This window comes from Tenrec ecaudatus, chromosome 6 (genome assembly GCF_050624435.1).
Source record: "Tenrec ecaudatus isolate mTenEca1 chromosome 6, mTenEca1.hap1, whole genome shotgun sequence".
Lineage (NCBI taxonomy): Eukaryota > Metazoa > Chordata > Mammalia > Afrosoricida > Tenrecidae > Tenrec > Tenrec ecaudatus.
Window position 1 is genome coordinate 78,472,351 of NC_134535.1, and position 23,522 is coordinate 78,495,872.

The 23,522-nt window shown below is 39.9% G+C and overlaps 1 protein-coding gene across 1 annotated transcript; it reads right to left on the reverse strand.

Moving 5' to 3' along the window:
• Positions 1 to 21,635: 21,635 nt before the first annotated feature.
• On the reverse strand, positions 21,636 to 22,532 carry LOC142450977 (olfactory receptor 6C74-like). Its single transcript, XM_075552911.1, has one exon. It carries the CDS (start codon positions 22,515 to 22,517, stop codon positions 21,636 to 21,638), a length of 882 nt encoding a protein of 293 aa, XP_075409026.1. The 5' UTR covers positions 22,518 to 22,532.
• Between the last annotated feature and the right edge of the window lie 990 nt (positions 22,533 to 23,522).

Sequence of the window (23,522 nt, forward strand, 5' to 3'; positions counted from 1 at the left end):
GTTTATGATAATTCACTGTTATTCACCATGATCCATCTGTTTTCTGTCCAGGCCAAATAGGTGAGTTAAATGGGGATGCAGTAGGAATCACCACCCCTGCATTTTTCAGGTTTTGATGGTGGTAATGATCTCTGCAATCTCTCCAGGAATTCAGTACTGCTTTTAGTTTACTATTTTACTAGGCAATGGCAGTTCTCATGGTGCCCACTTGTCCTTTCCTACCATGATAGCCCTAATTCCACATTTCAGGGATCCTGTATGGGAGTTCTGCCAGTAAACTAAATATGTCTATTCCAATGATGCATTCTGGAACTGTGGAAATAACCACAGGATGGGTTTAGGGGCCCACTGGACCCACAGTGAGGCATTCCTGAGCTAAAACTCCATTGATAACTTGACCTCCATAAGCCCCCACTCTGACTGGTGGGACTTCAAAACACTTTTGGTCTCCTAGAATTAGTGTCAGTTATGCCCAGTAATTCCCCAAAAGTTTGATTATATCCTTTCCCCCAGTAAACAGTCCCTCTTGTGAAGGGTCAAAGGGCCATTTGGGGAAGGCTAGAAGAAAGACTAACAGTATAAACCTTCAGCAATGTAGCAGGTGCCTCCTTCAAAGGGACCTGGTCTTCCCCTCACTCAAGGGGTTGTGGGTCTATAAACTGACTCAGGTCTGGGAATTGATTGAGCTATCGTGACTGTTTATTCTGCTGTTCGCTTGATCTTGCATTCTTCTGAGTATATAGATCAAATAAATATTTAGTAGGTTTCCCATGTATTTCACTCCTAGGGACACCATGGCTAAGTAGTTAATGCCCCATAAGTCCACATGAGACAGGTTGCTTTGATTACTATGGAAAACTTCTGTCTATTATAACCATGCCCACCCTGTCTCTGTTGATTCGGTGTTGATACCTACCCTCTACCACCACAGAGCCAAATCAGCCCCATTGTAGGCAAATATCAGAGTTTTCATAGGGCAGTTCCCACTCTTAATCCTGGTGCACATAAAATAGAAATTACAGGAGTCTTCAGAGATGCTGAGGTCCACTTCACAAACTTGTTCCTTATGACTGTGGTGAGGGCTATGTCCTCAGGACACCTCTTTTGGGGTCTTTGGGAATATCCTGATAGATCTATTCCAACATACCAATTTCCCCAAGCTTTTTGATGCTTTCTTCTGCAGTGTACCAAGGTAGGTCAGGTACATCAAGTTGGTCTAATCTAGGCCATCTGGCAGTCCTTGCTCCAGTGAATCAACCAAATAAGGAATTAGCCTGTCTTACAGAGACATTGAAAGAAGAGTCTGTGATTAAGGGTCCCATATCCAGAAACTCAGACCGGTCTAATATTACATTTTGTGCACCAGTATCCCACACACTTAGTAACCATTCCCAGGGATATTCCCCAGGTGTCTGCTTGTAAATATTAGAAAACTTGAGCAGATCTTTGTGAGTTTAGCGTGCTTCCTCTTGAGTAATTATCTCAACCTCATCTTTAGGAGCTTTCTGAGTCTTGATTTTACTTACAGGTCTAGAGGAAATAATGGGTGGTGAAGGTGTTTCCTGGGTGCTCTCAGCAATATCTTATAAGGCATCTCCCTCAGGCAATACTACAGATGCAGCCCCTGGCATCTCCACTTGAACAATTTTGTTAATCTGCTCAGGTGTGGGTTGTTTTATTGATAGTGGGTTAATATCTTCAGCTGGGAGGAGTGGATCTAGTCACTGGGGTGGTTCAATCATTTCTAGGTGCTCAATGTCCACTTATGGATCATCAGCCCATATGTTCCCATCCCATGTTTCAGGTACCCAACTTTTTCCTATCAATGCTCTCACTTTAGTATCAGACACTGCTCTAGATCTGCAATTAGGCTGACATAATTCAGCCACTCGCTTGATGTGACTCTGGACCAGGTTCTCAGCAATGTCAGCTCTATTACTAGAGGAGAGAAAGCTCTCCTTTGTAGCATAGGTGGAAGCTTTTAAGTCTGTTAGTTGACACATGAGGTGTGCTTCTCAGATTCTGAGACCTTCCTTCTCCTTAATCACAATTTCCATTGTAAGGAGGATCAGCCAACAAGCTTTCCTTTACTTGTAATTTTGACAAAACTGCTGGAAAATATCAAACATACAATCACCCAGAGCCTATCCTTTAACCAGCACTTCATCTATCGGTGGTGCTACTGCAGATATTATCTTTGCTATTTCATACCATGGATTAATAAAAGTGGCAGACTTATCCATGCCTTTAGGTGTAGAAAGAACTTTATCAGTGCGGTTGAGTATAATCAGGATGGAGAGCCAATTAAAGAAGCCCATATTTGTGATTTTATTTCTCTAGAAACATTTCTGGTAACAATTATGTTAGACAGGGTTTTCTAGAAATACAAAACCAGCACACTAATGATTATATCATAAGAAATAAAGTCAATTATTCTATAAAGCAGTACAAATGGCTCGGTGCAACTCAATTCTGTGAGATAGCTAATACACTGGCAGTCCTTCAAGTCTTGAGAGCTTCTAGACAGTCCTCTGTAGAGCAATTCAGGCTATCTGACCACAGGTAACAAACAGCAATGCAGGTCATCAACAGCGAGCCAGATGGCAGGGTTCCACAGTCCCCTGCTCCAAAGACATATATATACTCCAGTAGCATTGCAAAGCAGGTCTTGAAGGAACCTCAAACTACAGTGACACAGACCATGGGTTAGGTGTCTCACAGGTAGTGTAGCTTGCAAAATGAGGCAGTGAACAAGCTAAGGCAGCCACACACTGGTCTGATCATCAAAGAGCAAGAGACAAGAAAGGTGAGGCTCGCCGAGCCATTTATCTCTCCATCCTTCAATTAATCCCACATGTGTTCATTGGCAATGTTGGCACCATAAACCTGCCTATCACTGGTAATAAATACATTTGATGGGGAAATAAGTGTCATTTTCAGAAAGAGTGCTGGAAAAGTAGGATTTCCAACTGGAGGAAACGAGATCATACACTGTGGTCTCTCACACCATAAACAAGAACTTAAAAATGGATTAAGGATGTAGATCTACAAACTAAAACCATAAAGTTCTTAGAATCAGAAAGGCAATACTGTTATGTCTAGCTTTTAACAATGAATATCCATTATCCAATATAAAGGAATAAACATCAAAAGACCAAATAAATAAATGAAGCCTTATAAACATTACACACCTTTGTTCATCAAAAGACTACTTAAAAAGTGGACAGACAAGTTGCCAACTTGGAGAGTATCTTAAGAATCCATATGTGGTAGTTATGTAATTTCATGGTAACTCAAAGATGCATAAAAGTGAAGGCATGATATCCAAACTGCCAATCAGGTCACAGCCTGATGATGCCTCTTTGTGGCATGGGGTTTGGCCCTGTCTTAAGAAGAGCCCTGGTACCTGCCCCTCTCTCTGCTTTTGTTTCTGGCTCGACCCTAAGAGCTGCCAGAGCCCTGTCCTGATTCCACCAACCTTGGGTCCACATGAACCATCGGCCTGTGATTTTCCTGCATTTTGCATCGTTGCATGCAGCTGCATGAGTCTGAAGAGGGACTTATGGACTAATCTCAGACTTATGGATTTGAGTTGCACTGGCTGCGATGTTTTCTTGAAATATAATTACTCCTTGACTTAAAGGTTTCTCTTACACATATATGAGAGTCACTGGATTTGTTTTTCTAGTTAACTTGGTTTAACATACCATATATCTGACAATAAACACAATTTATATAAAACTGACAATTTAACAACAAAAACCAACTAATACTATTACTTGGACAAATGATAAAATGGGCAAAAACACTTTAGTCATATAACAAAAGAAAAACAAAACCACAGTGAAATACCATTCTATTCTCACTAGAATAGATAAGAAAACAAACAAAATCCCAGAAAACAGCAAATATTTGGCAAGAATATTGAGAAATTGGAATTGATATTAATTTTTGATGAAATGCAAAATGCTACAGCACCTGTGGAAAACAGTGTTGCAACTCCACAGAAAACAAAAATAGAACTACCATGTAAGCCAGCACTTCCAGTCCTCCATATATACCCTAAAGACTTGAAAAGAGACCGTCAAAGAAAGGCTTGTACATCAATTTACATGTAACACAATTCACAATAGATTAAAAATGGAAACTAATTAGATGCCCATTAATAGATGCATGGGTAAATAAAACACATCCAATGGAATAATTTTCAGTCAATAGGAGAAAAATGTTTTAGAGTGAGAATATTGATACAGCATGAATATGTGCTGAATGAAGTAAATCATAAAAAGAAAAATATTGTGATCTCAGTCATATGAAAATGCAAGAAAAAAATGTCTTACTTCCTGCAAAGACACTGGGCTGTATGGACAAAAACAAACTGAATAACACCCAGAAGAAGGGGAACTACTGAGAGCTTCAGTGTTCTCATGCAGAGCCTGTATATAGACCAAGAGGATGTACGTCAGAATGGTCCTTTGAAATGAGGTGGAGGAAATTTTATCTCAAGTAATTTTTTTTTCAATGTTTACTTTGTTCTAAGAAGTCTCCTCTGTGAAACGGATGGACAGTAAAATAGAGTGATAAAATCACCTGCTCTAACGGCATCATGACAAATGGAGAGAATAATGAAGTTATCACGGATTTTATATTGCTTGGATCCACAATCAGTACTTCTGTAAACAGCCAACAAGAGAACGAAAGGTGAGATGCATTGGAATCTGCTCCACAAGAGCTCTTTAAAGTGTAGAAAACAAGGAGCTTACTTTGAGGATGAAGTTATACCTGACCCAAGCCATGATATTCTCAATTGTCTCATACATGCTGGAGCTGAACACTGAATAAGGAAGGCAGAAGAAGAATTGATTGCTGTGTTTGAATTTTGGTGCTGGTGAAGAATATTGGAAGTACCATGGATTGCTGAAAGGACAAACCGATCTGTCTTGGGAAAAAGTACGGCCAAAATGCTCTTTGGAGGCAAGGATGGCGAAACTTCATATTACATACTTTGGACCTGGTGCTTGGTAAAGCAGAGGGATAGCAAAAAGAGGAAAGCTCTTAGCAAAATGGATTGACATAGTAGTCATAAAAATGGGCTCAAGCATAGGAGCAATTATGAGGATGGCACAAGGTCTGGGCAGTGTATTCTGCTGTGCATAGGGAGGTGTGGGTCAGAACCAATGGCTCCTAGTAAGAACAACAATAGCATTTACATCCTATTGACAGCAGTAAATAAACAAATCAATAAAGAAAAATTACTACCCAATGTTAAAAGCCATTGTTGCTTTTAGATGCCATTGACTCAATTGCTACCCACAATATCTCTATGTACAACAGAAAGCAATACTGTCTGTGCCTGTTCTAACCTCATAATCCTGCCTATGTCTATTTCCATTGTAGCCACTATGTTAATCTGTGTGGGAAACAGAAAGAGTTCTCCCAAGTCATCTCCCGCAAATATGCTAGACTTAGGACACAACTTGCAGCTAATAATTGTCAAGTTACTTCCCTGAAGGCAGTCAGCTGCCAGAGTACTGTCTAGTCCCACCCCAGGTAGGCATGCTCCCTGCTGCCAAGAACAATGGGCTACTTCCCCCTAAAGGCTTATAGTCATGGATTTGGTTCCTGTAGGTGGAGTTCACACCCTTCTGATAATGGTCTCTATTAATTGAGTCAGGGAACAGGTCAAACTGGCTCAGTGATATCCAAAGTTAGGCTGCCATCCTGCATCTAGGATCCGCCCATCTTGCCACAATATACCTCCAATCCCTCCTCTTACTATTGTGTGGATACCCCTATATCATGCCCTGTCCAGTACTGTATTACCTATAGCACAACCCTTTCCTGTGATGTATGTCTTCACCTGAAATTAGGGGACTTGCTAGTCCCCAGAAAATATAAAAGCCTTGGTTAGCATTAACTATCTCTCTCTCCATGTGGACTACCAAGTGAGGCTGAGGTGAGCATTGCTATCATGAAATGTGTCCAACTCCATTATTTCAATCTCTCTTCTATCTCTTATGCTCTCTATGACTTTACTATAATCTTTATTTAATATCACTGTACAATTGCGCCTATCGGACCCGTAATGATGTCTTAGGAGCTGGAAAACCTGGCAAATCCATGTCACAGAGTATCTTCCTCTTTGTAACTGACCCTAGGAACAGTCCCTCCTGAGGACACATTCCAACTGTGTGACAGATGTCTTGCCATTTTCAAAGAGTATCCAGCCTCTATATATCCATCCAAAGCAGACATCTTTGTTCTCTGCAGTCCATGCATGTTCAAACTTCTTTAAACCTCATGAAGAGACTCAAAACTGGTGCTCTCATTCAAGGAAAGAATACATTTTATGTTTTGTGGATGAAGAAGTCCAGTTTGGAGGAATAATCTTATGAAGGGTTTCATTCCAGAAAATAAACACTCTGTAGCCAATGGTTAATACTTTCAAAATTCATAGTACAAAAATTAAACACAAAAAACAGAATACCTCTAATTTAGGAATAATGATTTAATGCATTCAGTTAAGAGTTGACACCAATTTTTACATTCACTAAATATAAATGAGCTTTAAATTTGAGTATTTAAAATAAAAGGGGGGGGGCGCTCCAGGAAGATAACCACCAGATAGGTAGCTCATGCCCGGAGCTCTGAGGAGATTGGTGAGTGGGGAGAGTTGGGGTATCAAATCTGCCTGTTCGATTCCCAAGAGCACTCAGAGTATCTCTCAGACCCAGAGGTGGACCCCTACCTGATAGCCAGGGCTCCATGAGGACACCCATGGTCTCTGGTGTGGCGCTTGGGGCACCCGCTCTACAGGAACTGGCGTCAGAGGGCAGCCATTTGCACTGCTGAGCCTGGGAGGTGCTCCACGCAAAACAGCCAATCAGTAATCCCAGCCCACCTCAGAGTGTCTGTGGTCCGTGTGTGTGCTCCAGCCAGCATAACTCCCACCCCCTGCAGATTTAGGCCCCACCCGGGCACCTCTCATGGGCCAACAGGCCAGACTCTCCCCCCTTCTCCCAAGAGGCGTGCTCCAGGTGACACAGGCAGGCAGAAGGCAGAGGCTGCAGTCCTGCCTTAGTGCTCCGCGTGGACCACCAATCAGACTTGCGTATGCTCAGAGGTTTCAGCCCAGAGATGCCTGCCCCATCACTGTGCTCCTTGCGGATCCGCCAACCAGCCCCCTCCCTGGGACTCCCTCCTATCCCCATCCATGCGTAAGCCAGTGCATGCATGGGGACACACACATGCACAAACAGATTTCCATCCTGCCACACTGCTTCAGACCTGCCAGGCAGAGGACCCAAGTCTGGCAGAACTTTCTGCAGCTGCGGCATAGGAACCCAAACCATTGGGGCTTTCTCACTGCATTCGCCATTCTCCCAGCTCACTCTTGTCCCACCCTTTGGACTCAAAGCGGTGCATCTGCACACCAGTGCAGGCTCCTCTCCCACCTGCCTACCTGAGGGAAGTACCCCTAGCCAGAAGCAGATCACCCAATCCCCAACCCATCTCCTAAATACGTTCCCCTGCACTGGGACCAATATTTTCTATCAGAACGCAGTGTGCACAGCTGCAAACAGCCCCTAAGGGGACCTAAATGTGACTGCAGCACAAACCATAGGTCAAGGTGAGAGGGAATCCCCAGCAGGACAAAGGTGAAACAACCCCATGAGACAGGGGCTAAAGGCAACCAGCTGTAACACCAACACCAACCTCCCAAAGAGAGATCCCAGGGCTCTGAGAAACCCAGGAAAATGGCACCAATTTCCAACAAATCGACCAAAAGATAGCAAGCTGCTTCCACAGTTTCAACAGGAAAAGAGAAACAAAATCCAATGCCAAAGGACCACCTGGACCTAACAGCAGTCATAGAAAAGGCAGAGGTTGACCTACCACAAAAAGGAATCTTCAGAATGCTGATTGGAGCCATACAGGACATGAAGGAAGCATTTCAGAAAAAGGATGAAATGATAGAGGAAATAAAGTCCCCTGCACCAAAGGGAAGTACAGGAATTAAAGGGCCAGATAACCAAAACTTATTGCAAACTCACAGACTTCGCCCAGAGAATGGAGGAGGCAGTGACCTAGAGGATTCACAAGCAGAAATTAATAAACGTGAGAAAGAGTCTAAATCCATCAGAGAAGCTGAAGAAAATCTCAGAGTTATTTCTGACGCTATGAGAAGGAACATCAGAATTATTGGGGGGCCGCTGAAATGCACATTAAGGAAAACAGCATCCAAAATAGTGATGCAATGCTTGGAGGAAAACTTCACTAACTTAATGAATGAAAACCAGGCAACTATCTGGGAGGCCGAAAGAACTCCAGCTAGACTGAATCCCCAGAAGAAGTCACCAAGACATAGAGTTGTAAACTATCCAACTATGAGGAAAAGAAGAAAATGATGAGAGCAGGTAGGGGAAAACGGGCAAACACATATAAAGGCAAGCAGATAAGAATATGTTCAGACCTATTAGCAGACACTATGCAGAAGAGGAGGCAGTGGAGCATCTTATTCTGAAAATTTCAGGAAAATAAAGCAAACCCAAGAATACTCTATCCGGCCAAATTATCTATCAAAATTGATGGAGAAGTGAGAGTCTTCCCAGACAAGGAAAGCCTCAAAAAATATTCTAAAAGGAACCCAGCACTACAAAAAATCCTCACTGACTCAGTATGGGAAGAACAACACTCACCAAGTACATATAAGAGACAGCCACACAGAACAGCTCCACCCAGAGACCATCAAAGGGAAAACAGCCCCTGGCTCAATGATGGAAAGAAGACAAGAATGAACCACAAGCACACATATGCACAATCCACAAAAAAGAAAGGGAGGTAGGAAAACATCCAACACAGGAGAGATAAAATTACATCACAGGGTCCACAGATAGATGTAATAACCATGAATATTAATGGTTTTAACTCCGACCTTAAGAGACAGAGACCTTAATAGACTGGCTTGGAAAACACAAACCTTTGATCTGCTGCCTACAGGAGACACATCTCAACATTACAGATAAAAACAAACTAAGAATCAAAGGCTGGAGACAATACCAGGCAAACTCTAATTAAAAAAAAGCGGGGGTTGCAATCCTAATCTTAGATAAAACTGACCTCAAAGTGAAAACCATAAAAGAGAGATAAGGATGGACACTATATAATGCTCAAGGGAGCATTACCTAAAGAAACCATAGGCATTCGGAACATTGACTCACCAAACAAGTGTCCAGCAGAATATGTCAAGCAAACACTGCAAAGGATGAAAAAAGAAATCAAAGCCTCAACAATTATAGTTGATGACTTCAATACACTGCTCTCTGAGAAAGATCGATCACTCAGAAAGAAACTCAACATGGAGACTGAAGATATAAACACTATAATTAGACAACTTGACCCCTGATAGGTATCTACAGAGCTCTCAACCCAAACCAGAAAGAATTCACATATTCACATTCTATTCAAGTCCACATGGTACATTTATGAAAATAGACCACATGCTAGGGCATAAGTCGAATCTACATAAATTCAAGCACATTGATATCATACAGACCTCTCTCTCTGATCACTGTGCTATAAGATTGGAAATAAACAAAAGGAAGATAAAGAAATCAAGGGCAAACCATTGGAGAATGAATAACTCTCTATTGCAAAAGGAAAGCGACTGGCTCAGATCAGAGTGAAATTAGGAAATTTCTAGAAACCAACAAGAATGAAAACACGATATACCAAAACTTATGGAACACAGGAAAGGCGGTCATCAGAGGAAGTCTCATCGCATTACATGCAAACATAATGAAGGAGGAGAGGCTTATTATTGATACACGGGCAAAAAATTTACAGCAACAAGAGAGGAGTCAGCAAGAAAATCCAACTAACAGAAAAAAAAATAAATAATAAGAATTAGATCTGAGATTCAGAAGAGATAAAATAAGAAAACTATGGGGGGCGGGGAATCAATGCTGCTAAAAGTTGGTTCTTTGATTGGATAAATCGAATTGACAAACCTCTCGTGAATTTGACCAAAGAAAGGAAGGAACACATTTCAATAGCAAGGATGAGGAATGAAAGAGAGAATATTACAACGGACCATAGTGAAATCAAAAGGATAATTACACAGTACTATGAAGGAGTGTACTCCAATGAATTAAAAAACTTGGAAGACATGGATGAATTCTTGGAAAAACAATACTTCCCTAGATTATCCCCAGTGGCCATTAAGAACCTCAACAGATCCATATCAATAAAAGAAATACACAAGGCTATCAAAGAATTACCAATCAAGAAGACACCAGAACCAGACAGATTTACTGGTAAATTCTATCAAGCATTCAGGGAAGAACTGACACCACTCCTGCACAAACTCTTCCAAATCATAGAAAATATGACAAACTCCCAATTTCCTTCTATGAAGCTAGTATAACTCTGATACCTAAACCGGGCAAGGATCCCACAAGAATTGAGAACTACAGTCCTATTTCCCTAATGAATAGAGATGCAAAAATCCTTAACAAAATACTAGCCAAGAGAATACAAAAATATATCAAACAAATAATTCACCATGACCAAGTGGGATTCATACCAGGGATGCAGGCATGGTTCAACATACGAAAGACCATTAGTATTATTCATCACATTGAAACTAAGAAATATAAGAACCACATGATAATATCAATAGATACAGAAAAAGCATTTGACAACATCCAACACCAATTCATGTTTAAGACACTCAAGAAGATAGGAATGGAAGGAAAAGTCTTCAATATAATACAAGCTATATATGAAAAACCAACAGCCAATGTGGTAGTCAATGGAGAAAAGACGAGATCAATTCTTCTGAAAAAAGGGACTAAACAAGGATGTCCCTTGTCCCCACTCCTATTTAACATCATGCTGGAGGTCCTAGATAACAATATAAGGCAAAGAAAGGACATCAAAGGTATTCGTCTGGGGAAGGAAGAAGTAAAACTCTCATTATTCGCAGATGATATGATTATATATATGGAAAATCCTAAAAGTTCCATAAGAGGAGTACTGGAAGCACTAGAGGAATATGGCAGAGTAGCAGGTTACAAGATCAACCAACAGAAGTCTATTGCACTACTGTACACATCAGACAAGGACACAGAAGAGGGGATCAAAAAGGGGGTACCCTTCACAATAGTCAAAATCAAATTGAAATATCTATATATTTCTATATAATATACCTGACCCAACAAACAAAATATCTGTATGAGGAAAACTATAAAACACTATCAAAAGAAACCAAGGATGACCCCAACAAATGGAGCAAGATCCCATGCTCGTGGATTGGCAGACTCAATATTGTAAAGATGTCAATTCTACACAAGGCACTATATAAATGTAATGCTATCCCAATCCAAATTCCAGCAACTTTCTTCAAAGAGTTGGAAAACAGATTACTAACTTCATATGGAGAGGGAAGAAACCGAGAATTTGCAGAGAACTCCTTAAGAAGAAGGACCAAGTTGGAGGGCTTGTTGTACCCGTCTTTAACACCCACTACACAGCCACAGTGGTCAAAACAACGTGGTACTGGTATAATGATAGATATTCAGACCAATGGAAAAGGATTGAAAACCCAGAAATAAAATCATCAGCATACAGACAACTGATCTTTGATAAGGGTCCCCAAAAATATCAAATGGGAAACAGATGCCCTCTTCAATTCAAGGTACTTGAAAAAAATGGATACACATCTACAGAAAAATGAAGCAAGAACTTTACCTCTCTCAATACACAAGAATAACCTCAAGGTGGATCACAGACCTTGAGGTAAAACCCTAAACTATTAGGGCCATCAATGAGGGAATTGGGACAAACCTGAGAACATTCGCACAGGGATTATATAGGCTATCAAAAATCAGGAAGGACATCAACACAGAGGAGGCACACATTGACCAATGGGACATACTAAAAATAAAACACTTATGTACATCGAAAGAATTCACCAAGAGAGTAATAAGGGAGACTACAGAATGGGAAAACGTCTTTAGCAATGACACATCAGACAAAGACCTTATTGCTAACATCTATAATACACTGCTAAACTACAACAAGAAAAAAACCAATTGTCAACTCAGGAGCTGGGCAAAGGACCTGAGCAGGAGTTTCTCAAGGGCAGAAACCCAAATGGCCAATAAATATATGAGAAAATGTTCCAGATCTCTAGCCATAAGAGAAATGCAAATTAAAACAACTATGAGATACCATGTAACGCCCTCAAAGATAGCCCAATTCAAGAAATCAGAAAGTAACAAGTGTTAGAGGGGATGCGGAGAGATAGGAACTCTTGTCCACTGCTGGTGGTCCTGTAGGTATGTTCATTTTGGCAATATCTAAAACAGCTGGAAATTGAGCTACCCCCTACTGGACATATACCCAGAAGAGACAAAAAACAAACCACGGCCAGACATCTGTGCCCCAATGTTTATCTCAGCACAGTTCACAATTGCAAGGAGTTGGAAACAGCCCAAATCCCCATCAACAGATGAATGGATTAAAAAAAAAACCCTCTGGTATATACATCCAATGGAGTATTATGCATCCTTAAAAACAATGATGAAGCATGAAGCACATCACTGCATGGGAAGAACTGGAGGAAATTATGCTAAGTGAAGTAAGCCAAGCACAAAAGGACAAATACTACATGATTCCGCTGAGGTAAGCTCAAAAAAAAATTCAAAAGGGGTATAGGGAAGAAGATACTGTATACATACGTCCCTGGGGTGAGGCCCAGGTAATATGGCAGGGGCCAGATTAACTCAGGGATACATATGGTAGCCCATTAAAAGGGAAGATGGAAAAAGGTATGGGTAGCCGGGGGGAACAGGGCACTAACCCACATAGGGGAAGGGTGCTGATTGTGTTTCCACAGGGAAAGAGAGACAAGACTTCAACCTGGAGCTCCAAGACAAGAACTAAACACACACTTACATGAAGCAGGGAAATGATAGAGAGGCTTGAGGGGCCGGCCCCCTTACCAACTAAGTGTACAGCAACTCCCTCCCCCCAAGAAGAATTCACTTCAGAGGGCAGCACTGACGCTACAGCTCAAGAAGAGGGGAAGAGGAACGGGCTGATCAGAACACACAGGAGCCAACGATGGGGCATAGGGGGAAAAAAGAAAAGAGTGACGCACATCCTGGCTCATGAAGCCCTGAAGACAATATTCCTGCTCAGAAAAGCAATGCACAGAGATGACCACAGGGCCAGGCCCACCATGGGACACAGCATTCCTCATTGACCCATAGCACCATTGGGGACAACACTAGAGACACACATTGGAAATTGTGCCCACCATGAGCTCACCACGCCAAAGCCAGCCTCTGGGGGCATGCAGCAGAGCAGTGGGGAAGCTGAGCAATGAAGTCCCCAGGGATAGAGGCGGTGCCAGGGCATGGCACCCAGTGCTGGACAGGGTTCGTTAGAGAGACAAACCAGATTGCTAGTAATTATATAGAAATATATTTATAAAACTAGATATATAATACAAGAAAGGAACCGTTAAATTATATACAGATAGATAATACAAGAAATTAACAGTTAAATTATAAAGCAGCGAGACACTAGCGGTCCTTTAAAGCTTGAGAGCCACCAGTGCCAGTCCCCTTCTGTAGAGAGAGCTGGGCTATATACCCAGGCAGCAAACAGCAAGGCAGGTCCCCAACTGTCATCAACTGTCGGTCCCCAGCTCCAGAGACGAACATTCCAATCGTGTGGGCTTAAAGGGACCTCAACTTGCAGCGACACAGTCCACAGACTAGGCATCCCACAGGTAGTGTACCCCTTTAAATTGAGGCATAGAACAAGCAAGGCGAGGCTCACCGAGCCATTTATCCCTCTGCCCTTCAATTAATCCTACTAGTGTTTATCGGCCAGGCTGACACAATAAACTATCGCACACCGCATCAGACTCAACTGGAAAACATCCGTGAAGGAAAACAAACAGACCCTGAACTAGTCATACGTTTATGTGTGTATGCGTGTGTGTTGTTGTTGTTGTAGCTATTGTTTTACTTTCTATTGTTGCTTCATGGTACTCAGTCTTGTGATAGTACATAGCATATCTACCTGGAAGGGATAGGCGGAATAAACAAGCCAGAAGAGACAGCAATGGGATGACAGGGTGTTAACAAGTCCAGGGAAAAGGAAATAACAAGTAATCCAAAATCAGTGTCAAGGAGGGTGTGGGAAGTCTGGCATGGCTGGATCAAGGGCAATGTAACCGAGAGGAATTCCTAAAACCCAATTGAAGGCAGAACATGATAGTGGGACAAGAGGAAAGTACAAAGAAACAGAGGAAAGAACTAGGAGGCAAAGGGCACTCATAGAGATTTAAATACAGGAATATAAAGATGTAAATATATTTATATATGATGAGAGGGAAATAGAACTATGTACATATATTTATAGGTTTAGTATTAAGGAAACAGATACAGTGGGCCCCTGCTCAAGTACTCCCTCAACACTAGTACACTTTGTTCTAACAATTTGGCAGTCTGAGATGCTCACTTGCCTGGCACAATTGCAGGTGATGATGGGTGCACAAGAAAATGTGGTGAAGAAAGCTGATGGTGCCCAGCTACCAAAAGATATAGCACCTGAAGTCGCTGAAGACAATGGGTGAGCAAGCAATTGTGGTGAAGAAAGCTGATAGTTCCCAGCTACCAAAAGATATAGCACCTGAAATCTTAAAGACCTGAAGATAGACAAGCAGCCATCAAGATGGGAGACAAAAAAAACCCCACATGGAAGAAGCACACTGGCCTGTCCTGACTCAATCACTGAGGCCAAAGTGGGTGCATAAGCAAAAGTTGTGAACAAAGCTGATGGTGTCCAGCTATCAAATGATATAGCATAAGGGGTCTTAAAGGCTTGAAGACAATCAGGTGGCCATCTAGCTAAGAAACAACAAAGCCCACACAGAAGAATTACACCAGCCTACCCCAACACAAACACTGAAGACAAAGCCGGTGCATAGGCAAATAAAGTGAAGAAAGCTGATGGTGCCTAGTTGTCAAAATATATAGAATCTGGGGTCCCATAGAGTGGAAGATAAACAAGGGAACATCTGACTGAGAAACAACAAAACCCACATGGAAAATGCACACCAGCCTGTGAGATGACAAGGCGTAGAAGTGATCAGGTATCAGGCATCAAAGAACCCCCCCCCAAAAAAAATCATAGCATTGTGAATGAGGGGGAGTGCAGAGTGGGGACCCAGGGCTCACCGGTGGGAAATTGGACATCCCCTTGCAGAAGGGCTGTGGGGAGGTGACAAGTCTGTCAGAGTGCAGTGTAGCAACAATGAAACATACAATTTTCCTCTAGTTCTTAAATGCTTCCTCTCCCGCACCACCCCCCCTAATATCATGATCCCAATTCTACCTCACATAGCCAGCTAGACCAGAAGATGTACACTGGCACAAATAGGAACTGGAAATACAGGGAACCCAGGACAGATGAATCCCATAGGATCAGTGGTAAGAGTGGCGATATGGGGACAGGGGTATGAGGGAGAAAGGGGGAACAGATGATAAGGTCTACATACAACTTCCACCCTGGAAGATGAACAGAGGAGACTTGGGTGAGGGAGACGTCGGATTGTGTAATATATCATAAAATAATAATTATTTATAAATTATCAAGCGTTCAGGGGGAGGGGGGAGTGGAGAGGGAGGGGGAAATGAGGAGGTAATACCAAAGGCTCAAATAGAAAGCAGGTGTTTTGAGAATGATGATGGCAACATACGCACAAATGTGCTGGGCACAAATGATGTATGTACAGATTGTGAAAAGAGTTGTATGAGCCCCTAATAAAATGATTAAAAAATAAAATAAGAGGGAATTGGTAACTAAAATTTAAATTATGATTAAATAATGTAGAATTAGTACAAATTTCATAAACTTTGATAATATGGATTATGTCGTTTAGGACAAAGTCAGAAGTAAAAATGGGAAATACTTTAAAATAATTTTAAAATTAGAAAAGTGAGTTTTGAAGTACTGATATAAAGACTAGATTTCAGCCTGGGATTTTTTCATGGGCTTTATACACTTCAAACTATAATCATAGAACAACACCCATTTGATTCAGCTTCAAATTATTTTTAACTTAGTAAAATATTGAAGAAATATTTTCAAAAGTATCAGTCCAAACACAATTTTTTTCTTTTGAAAAGAGAGGATTTTATGTTACTCTTTAAATGAACAAAATGTATATGTTAGGTAAGGGAAATTTCCATATATATATTCTTTTTAATAGCACTTAATATGTTTTCTTCTCATTTTGTATTTTTCAATTCTTAGTACATTTGTGTTTTTTAATTCTTTAAAATAAATGTGATAAAAGAAGAAGAGCGAGCCTGCACCATCATCAGATGAAAACTACATTTCATCAAAATTCTAATACATAATAGAATATTATTATATTGTATTCATAATACAAAATAGAATATTGTATGGTAAAATTCACTGACAACATGGAATTACCTTGAAAAAGAAACATTATTGGGTGATTAAAGAAGCATGTGCTATGAATAAAGTTACACAAAGAATAGTGACTGACTGCCTTGAGGACAGATAATGTTCTTAAGAAATGTGATATTTGAACTGGGCACTTTAAAGTTTAGGATAAACTTACAACCTAAAGGCAAGAAAGCATTAGAGACCAGAATAATTATGGATGTTTCTGGTACAGATGATCACAAGATAGACTGCAAATCATCTCTGGCTTTTCAACTCAGCATGTTGAATATGCCACAAAAAAATGTTATAACAAACATCTCGGGAATAATAAAATCTAAGCTTAAGGCAAACGTTTAAAAGAAACCTAGGTTCTTATCTGGAGTAATAAAAATATATAAATGTTTGAAGTCATATATACTTGCATTTGAGTTTTGATTGCCTTGAATTTTTGCCTCTGTCAGAAAAATATTCAAACTCTCTTTCAGCTATCTTTCTTTTAATGAATAGTCCAAGAATTATGTTAATCATACATTTACAGAGCATCTTTTATGATAAATAACTAGTAGATGACAGTAATTTTGAAATATAAAAACCAATCATTTTAAAATGACTTAGTGATAAATTAATGGCTTAACGTTGGCAGTTTCACACTCATCAAAAATTTTTTTCTGATTGGCACATACGCTACACACGCCACTGAGTAAAGCCTTGGTTTTAACTCTTACCAAGTTATCTCAAAATGTTCTGCAAACCAAACCAAATGTAGTTTCATGTAACCAATTCTAACTCACAGTGACCCTTTAGGGCAGAGTGGAACAGACCATAGAGTAGACGGTCTTTGGGTTACAACCACTAAACTTGATGCTACTTTATCACTGCACCGCCAGGCTCCTCAATCTGCTATAGTGTTCTTTGACTTTTGTGTTAAAATTTCTAAAAATTAGGTATTGCTGTAGTTTTGTTATACCTACTTTTTAAAATTAAATAATATGCAGAGCAAATGATCAAGAAAATACTATAATCATCTGTTAGATAATATTTATTCAGAAATTACATCTATCACATTGTTTTTAATTCTAGCTCTTCCTATATATTTTCCATAAACCTAAAATTTTTCTGTTAAATTTTTATTTTGTACTCTGTAATTATATTTAATCAATTCATTTAGACAGATATTTTCCTTAATACACAACAAATGTTTTAAGTTGAAAAATATGATATAATAAACACAAACTTTTAAAACAAAATTCGAAAATGTAAATGCAATTTAATTTAATGATGGTAGAATAATTTAGAAAAGAATATCAATAATGGTTGTACAACACAATGAGTAGAGCCAATGTCACTGAATTATACAAGTATAAGTTGTGGAGTTGAAGAATATTCCGGTGCGTATGTTTCTGCCACAATTAGAAAAAACAGGCTTACACAAATAACAATAACTACAAGGAAGAAGAAAATGTTCTGGAATTGATTATGGTGACAATTATATAACTGTTCTTGATATGAATGAATTATTTAATTGGATGGCATGTGGATGAAATGCTAATAAAACTGCTAAAAAAAGAAAAACATTTAAATTTACTTTGTAAAATTCAGTCATGACACAAAAATTTATTCTAGAAATCTATAATGGATTATAGCCTACAGTTAGAAAGTCTTTCCTAAAGAAAAAGATTTGTTTCCTTTGTTATTACATCCTCACATTCATAGGTAAACATATGAAAAAGAAGCTTAAATAGAGATACAAATCTATATTTATAATGAAGGAACCCTGGTGGCATAGTGCATTACAAATTGAGCAGCTCACCGCAAGGTCAGCAGTTCAAATCCACCAGCAGCTCTGCTGGAGAAAGATGAAGCTTTCTGCTCCTTACCTTGGAAACCAGCAGGGGCATCTCTATTCTGTCCTGTATGGTTGCTATGAGTCTTCATTGATTTGATGATCATAGATGTAGTCAATTAATTGGAGAATGATTAAGTATTGCTTCCCATGATTCATTTTAAAAACATTAAGATAGTAATTCCTTCATTTATAATTGAAATTTTTATCAATATGAATATTTCATTATTTTAAATCATTTTATTGGGGGCTCTTACAGCTCATACCACAACACATACATCATTGTGTCCAGGACATTTGTACATATGCTGCCATCATCATTTTAAAAACATTTTCTTTCTACTTGAGCCCTTGGTGTCAGCTCATTCCCTCCCCTTCCTTCCTCACCGCCTCATGACCCCTTGATCATTTATGAATTATAGTTTGTACAAATCTTACATCTACCGCTGTCTCCCTTCACCAACTTTTTGGTTGTTTGTCCCTCTGGGAGGGGATTATAGTTGATCATTTTGATTGATTCTTTCTTCCTTCCCCCACCTACCTCTTCCACTCCTGGTATCTCAACTCTCATGATTGACCCTGAGTGGTTTATCTGTCCTGGATTCAAATTCTAATCCATATCTGTGTACTTGCTTTAGCTAGCTGGATTTATAAGGTAGATTTGGGGTCATTATAGTTGGGTGTAGGGAGGAATTATTAAAGAACTAGAGGAAAGTTGTATCTTTTATTGGTGCTATACTGCACCCTGACGGACTGCTCTCTTCCTTGTGACCCTTCTGTGAGCAGATGTGCAATTGTCTACAGATAAACTTTGGGTATCCACTCTGCCTTTCCCTTCATTCACATAAATATATTTCTATGTTCTGTGTCTTTGATTCCTGATACCTGATCCCATCAACACCTCATGATCACACAGGCTGGTGTGTTTCTTCCATGTGGGCTTTGTTGCTTCTCAGCTAGATGGCTGCTTGTTTACCTTCAAGCCTTTAAGACCCCAGACACTATTTCTTTAGCCACTTCACTTCATATGCTCAGGCATGAATTTTGTCTTCAGCAGAATATCTCTTATGTAGAATAAAAGTTTCCACAGAATATATTTTAAATCTTTTTTAATAAACATTTTAGCTTTCATCACTGATGATGAGCTTTAAAAATAATATCATAGAATAACATTAAATTAGCAGTAGGAATAAAATATTACTAAAGGTATTAGATTGACTTGCAACATATCACAAATATTTATTTATACATAAAATATAGAGAAATTAGAAAAAGAGATCTGAGAAGAAAAATAAAATAACTTACTTGGGATTAAGTTCTTCATGAAAATAAAAACCCAAACAGGAATACATATGGATATTGCAGAAATAGAAGGAGAAAAAAGAGGAACTATGTAGTAAGAGGAACTACGTAGTGTGTATAACTTGGGTGACCAGCTCATAGCAACCACATATGAAAAAATTGAAATTGTCAAGGATTTCATTTTGTTTGGATCCACAGTAAATGGTCATGGAAGCAGTAGTCAATGATCAAACAATATATTGCATTCAATAAATCTACTGCACAAGCTCTCTCTAGAGTAAGGAAAATTAAAGAGGTTACTTGGGTTATTAAGGTGAACTTGCCCCAAGCCATGGAATTTTCCATTGCCTGATACGCATGTGAAAGTTGGACATTAAATAAGGAATGCTGAAAAAGAATCAGTGCGTTTGCACTGTGGCACTAGTAAAGAATCTTGAAAGTACAATGGACTGCTAAAAGAGCAGTCAAATCTGTCTTGGAACTAGGAGGCAAAAGGCATTTATAAAGGTCTAAAAACAGGCATGTACATGTGTAAATATATTTACATATGATAAGGGGGATATAGATCTATGTTCATATATTTATAGGTTTAGTATTAAGGTAGCAGGTGGACATTGGGCCTCTACTAGAGTACTCCCTTAACGCAAGTACCTTATAATAATCCAGCATTCTGTGATGCTCATCTTCTAGTCAAGATCAATGAAGCCAAAATAAGCAAATGTGGTGAAAAAAGCTGATGGTGCCTCTCTATCAAAAGATATAGTTTCTGGGGTTTTAAAGGCTTGAAGAAAAACAAACAGTCATCTAGCTGAAAAGCAACAAAGCCCACATGAAGGAAGCACACCAGCCTGTGTGATCACGAGGCTTCTATGGATCATGTATCAGGCATCTAAGATCCAGTGCAAAAATCATGTCATTGTGAATGGGGGAGTTGGGTGGGTGAATGTGGAGTGGAGACCCAAAGCCCATCTGTAGGAAATAGGACATCCCATTACAGAAGGGTTGTGGAGAGGAGATGAGCCATTCATGGTGCAGTATAGCACCAATGAAACATACAGCTTTCCTCTACTTCTTTCATGCTTCCTCCCCCCACCCAACTATCCTGACCCAAATTCTACCTTACAAATCTGGCTAGACCAGAGAATGTACATGGGTACAGAAAGAGCGGGAAACACAGAGGCCCCAGGACAAATAAACCCCTCGGGATCAATATTGAGAGTAGCCATAGTAGGAGGGTAAGGGAAGGTGGGGGGAGAAAGGGGTAACTGATCACAATGATCAACTTATAACCCCCACCAGGAGGATGGAAACAAAAAAGTGGGTAAAGGGAGACATCACTCAGTGTAAGATATAAAAAAACAATAATTTATAAATCATCAAGAGTTCATGAGGGAGGGAGGGTAAGAGAGGGAGGGGGGAAATGAGGAGCTGATACAATGTAGAAAGAAATTGTTTTCAAAATGATAATGGCAACAAATATACAAATGTGCAGGACACAATGGATGGAAGGATTGTGATAAGAGTTGTATGAGCCCCCATTAAAATGATTTATTAATTTTTTGTAAAGTGTCTTGGAACAAGCATGGCTACAATGCTCCTTAGAGTCAAGATGACAAGAATTCATCTCATGTCCTTTGGACATGGTGTCAGGAGAGCCCAGTCCCTGGATAGGGACATCATGCTTGATAAAGTAGAAGGGTGGTGAAAAACAGGAAAGCTGCCAACAAGATGGGTGACAGGGTGGCTACAACAATGGAACGAGCATAGGAAACACTGTGAAGATGGTGCAAGACTGGGCAGGGTTTCCTGCTGTTGTGCACACGGTCATAATGGGTCAGAAATGAGGCATGACACCTAACAAAATATAGTGAAAGCTACTAAAACATCATCTACAGTAGTTCAGACTTCACATTGCCGGTCCTTTCTTGACTGCAACAATGGAGTCATTTCTTTGCAAAAGAGACAATCCTGTGCATCATATGTATAAAGGCTTTTTTCACTTGTTGAAAAAAGTGTAGATGAAAGGGTCCAAAAGTGGGGCAACGGGGATATTGAGCATTGCAATTCCCTTGGAAAAGGACACCTTCTCTTTGACTGAGGGCTTAACATACATGAAGATGCAACTGCCATATGAAATAGAGATCACAATCATGTGAGAAGAACAAGTCGAAAATGCCTTTTTCCTCTGACTAGCTGAAGGAATTCTGAAAATCGTACGGGCAATGTAGGCATATGATATTAACACCATTACCAACGTGACCAAGAGCGTCACTAAAGCCAGGATGAAAGCCATTGTCTCCAGGATCTGTGTGTCTGTGCAGGAGATCTGCAGAAGGGGAGTCGTGTCACAGTAAAAATTATCAACAATGTTGGAGGTACAGAAGTCAAGGTCAAGGCCCATGACGAGTGGTGGAAAGATGACAAGGAACCCAGCAAGCCAACAGCTGAGGACAAGCCGTGTGCAAATGTTGCTGTTCATGATGGTTGTATAATGTAAGGGCTTACAGATGGCCACGTAGCAGTCATAGGACATGGCTGCCAATAGGTAAAATTCAGATGCTCCAAGAAGGAAGGCAAAAAACAACTGAGTGACACAACAGTTATAGGAAATAGTGTTGTCTCCAGTTGCCATGGTAGCCAGCAGCTTAGGGATGCATGTAGTCGTATAAGAAATTTCCAGGAGGGAAAAATTCCGAAGGAAAAAGTACATGGGGGTCTTAAGGTGAGCATCCAGCAGGGTGAGCGTGATGATGATCAGATTGCCAGTGATGCTGAGCATGTAGGTGAGAAGCAAGAAAATAAATAAAGCAATTTTCAATTGTGGGTCATCAGTCAAACCTGTCAGAACAAATATTGTCACTCTTGTATGGTTTCCCATTTCAATCCTCTGACTTTTAACACATCTGAATAGAAAGAATAGAACACAATAACAACAACTATGCATACCACACTTCTATGGGAGAGAGACAGTCATAACAAGCATTTAAGCCAAAGTAACAAAACAGTGTTTCAGACAGAATAATAATAGTTTCTACAAAGAGTGATGCTAGTAAGAAAAGTAGTTTGACCAGACTTTCAGGCCATGGATGACAGCGGGAATCCAAAACCCATTTGCAGTCCCTGCACGGAGTAAGTCTCTGATGAGTCTGCTCTGAGCACAGGTGAGGCATGAGAATACCCTTGCTATCAGACAGAGAACACATTAAATGAGATCCTGACCAAGACCATACGGTTAAAATCGGATCCTTCATCATGTGGTCTCCTTTTGGACCCGTTTTAAATTTGTTTTACTTTTAATACTTCCTGCTTGTTTTTTCCTGGTTTGGGCGTTTTCTCCGGTTTATTTTGTTATTATGGTTGGTCTTATTTCTTCTTCTTCTTTTTTCTATATTTTCCTGTATATGAAGTGTGGGATAGCTGAAGCTGTAGAGACACTAATTGGTGTATGGGCTTATAGAGGCATGTGGTGGTGGTGGAATATTGGAGGGCAATAGGGAACTAATAATGAGTAAAAGAGGGGAGATATGCTCTGGAACTGGTTGTAGTGATGACTGCACAACTGGCTTTAATATGACTGCACTATGATTGCATATGATATATTGCAATCATATATCGTAAAAGCATATAATAAAAATAAGAAAGAAAATAACAACCTTGACTCTATGGGAAGAAAACACAAAGTAGGAACACAATGTGGGGGAAATTTATCCTCAAAAAAAAAAAAAGCACAGGATAAAAAGAAAAATAATTTGTATTTCCAAAGTGCCTTGAAAGAGAAGAAAAATTAAATTGCAATTCTACCATAGAATAACTCATGTGATTATAAATGCTTCGTGTGAATAAATTAGAGGGCTTATAAAGTAGAGAGAAAAAATCTTTAGTA

What these genes read in the sequence shown, in the direction of transcription:
- LOC142450977 (XM_075552911.1), bottom strand. Translation starts at nt 22,517, where the DNA reads ATGGGAAACCATACAAGAGTGACAATATTTGTTCTGACAGGTTTGACT.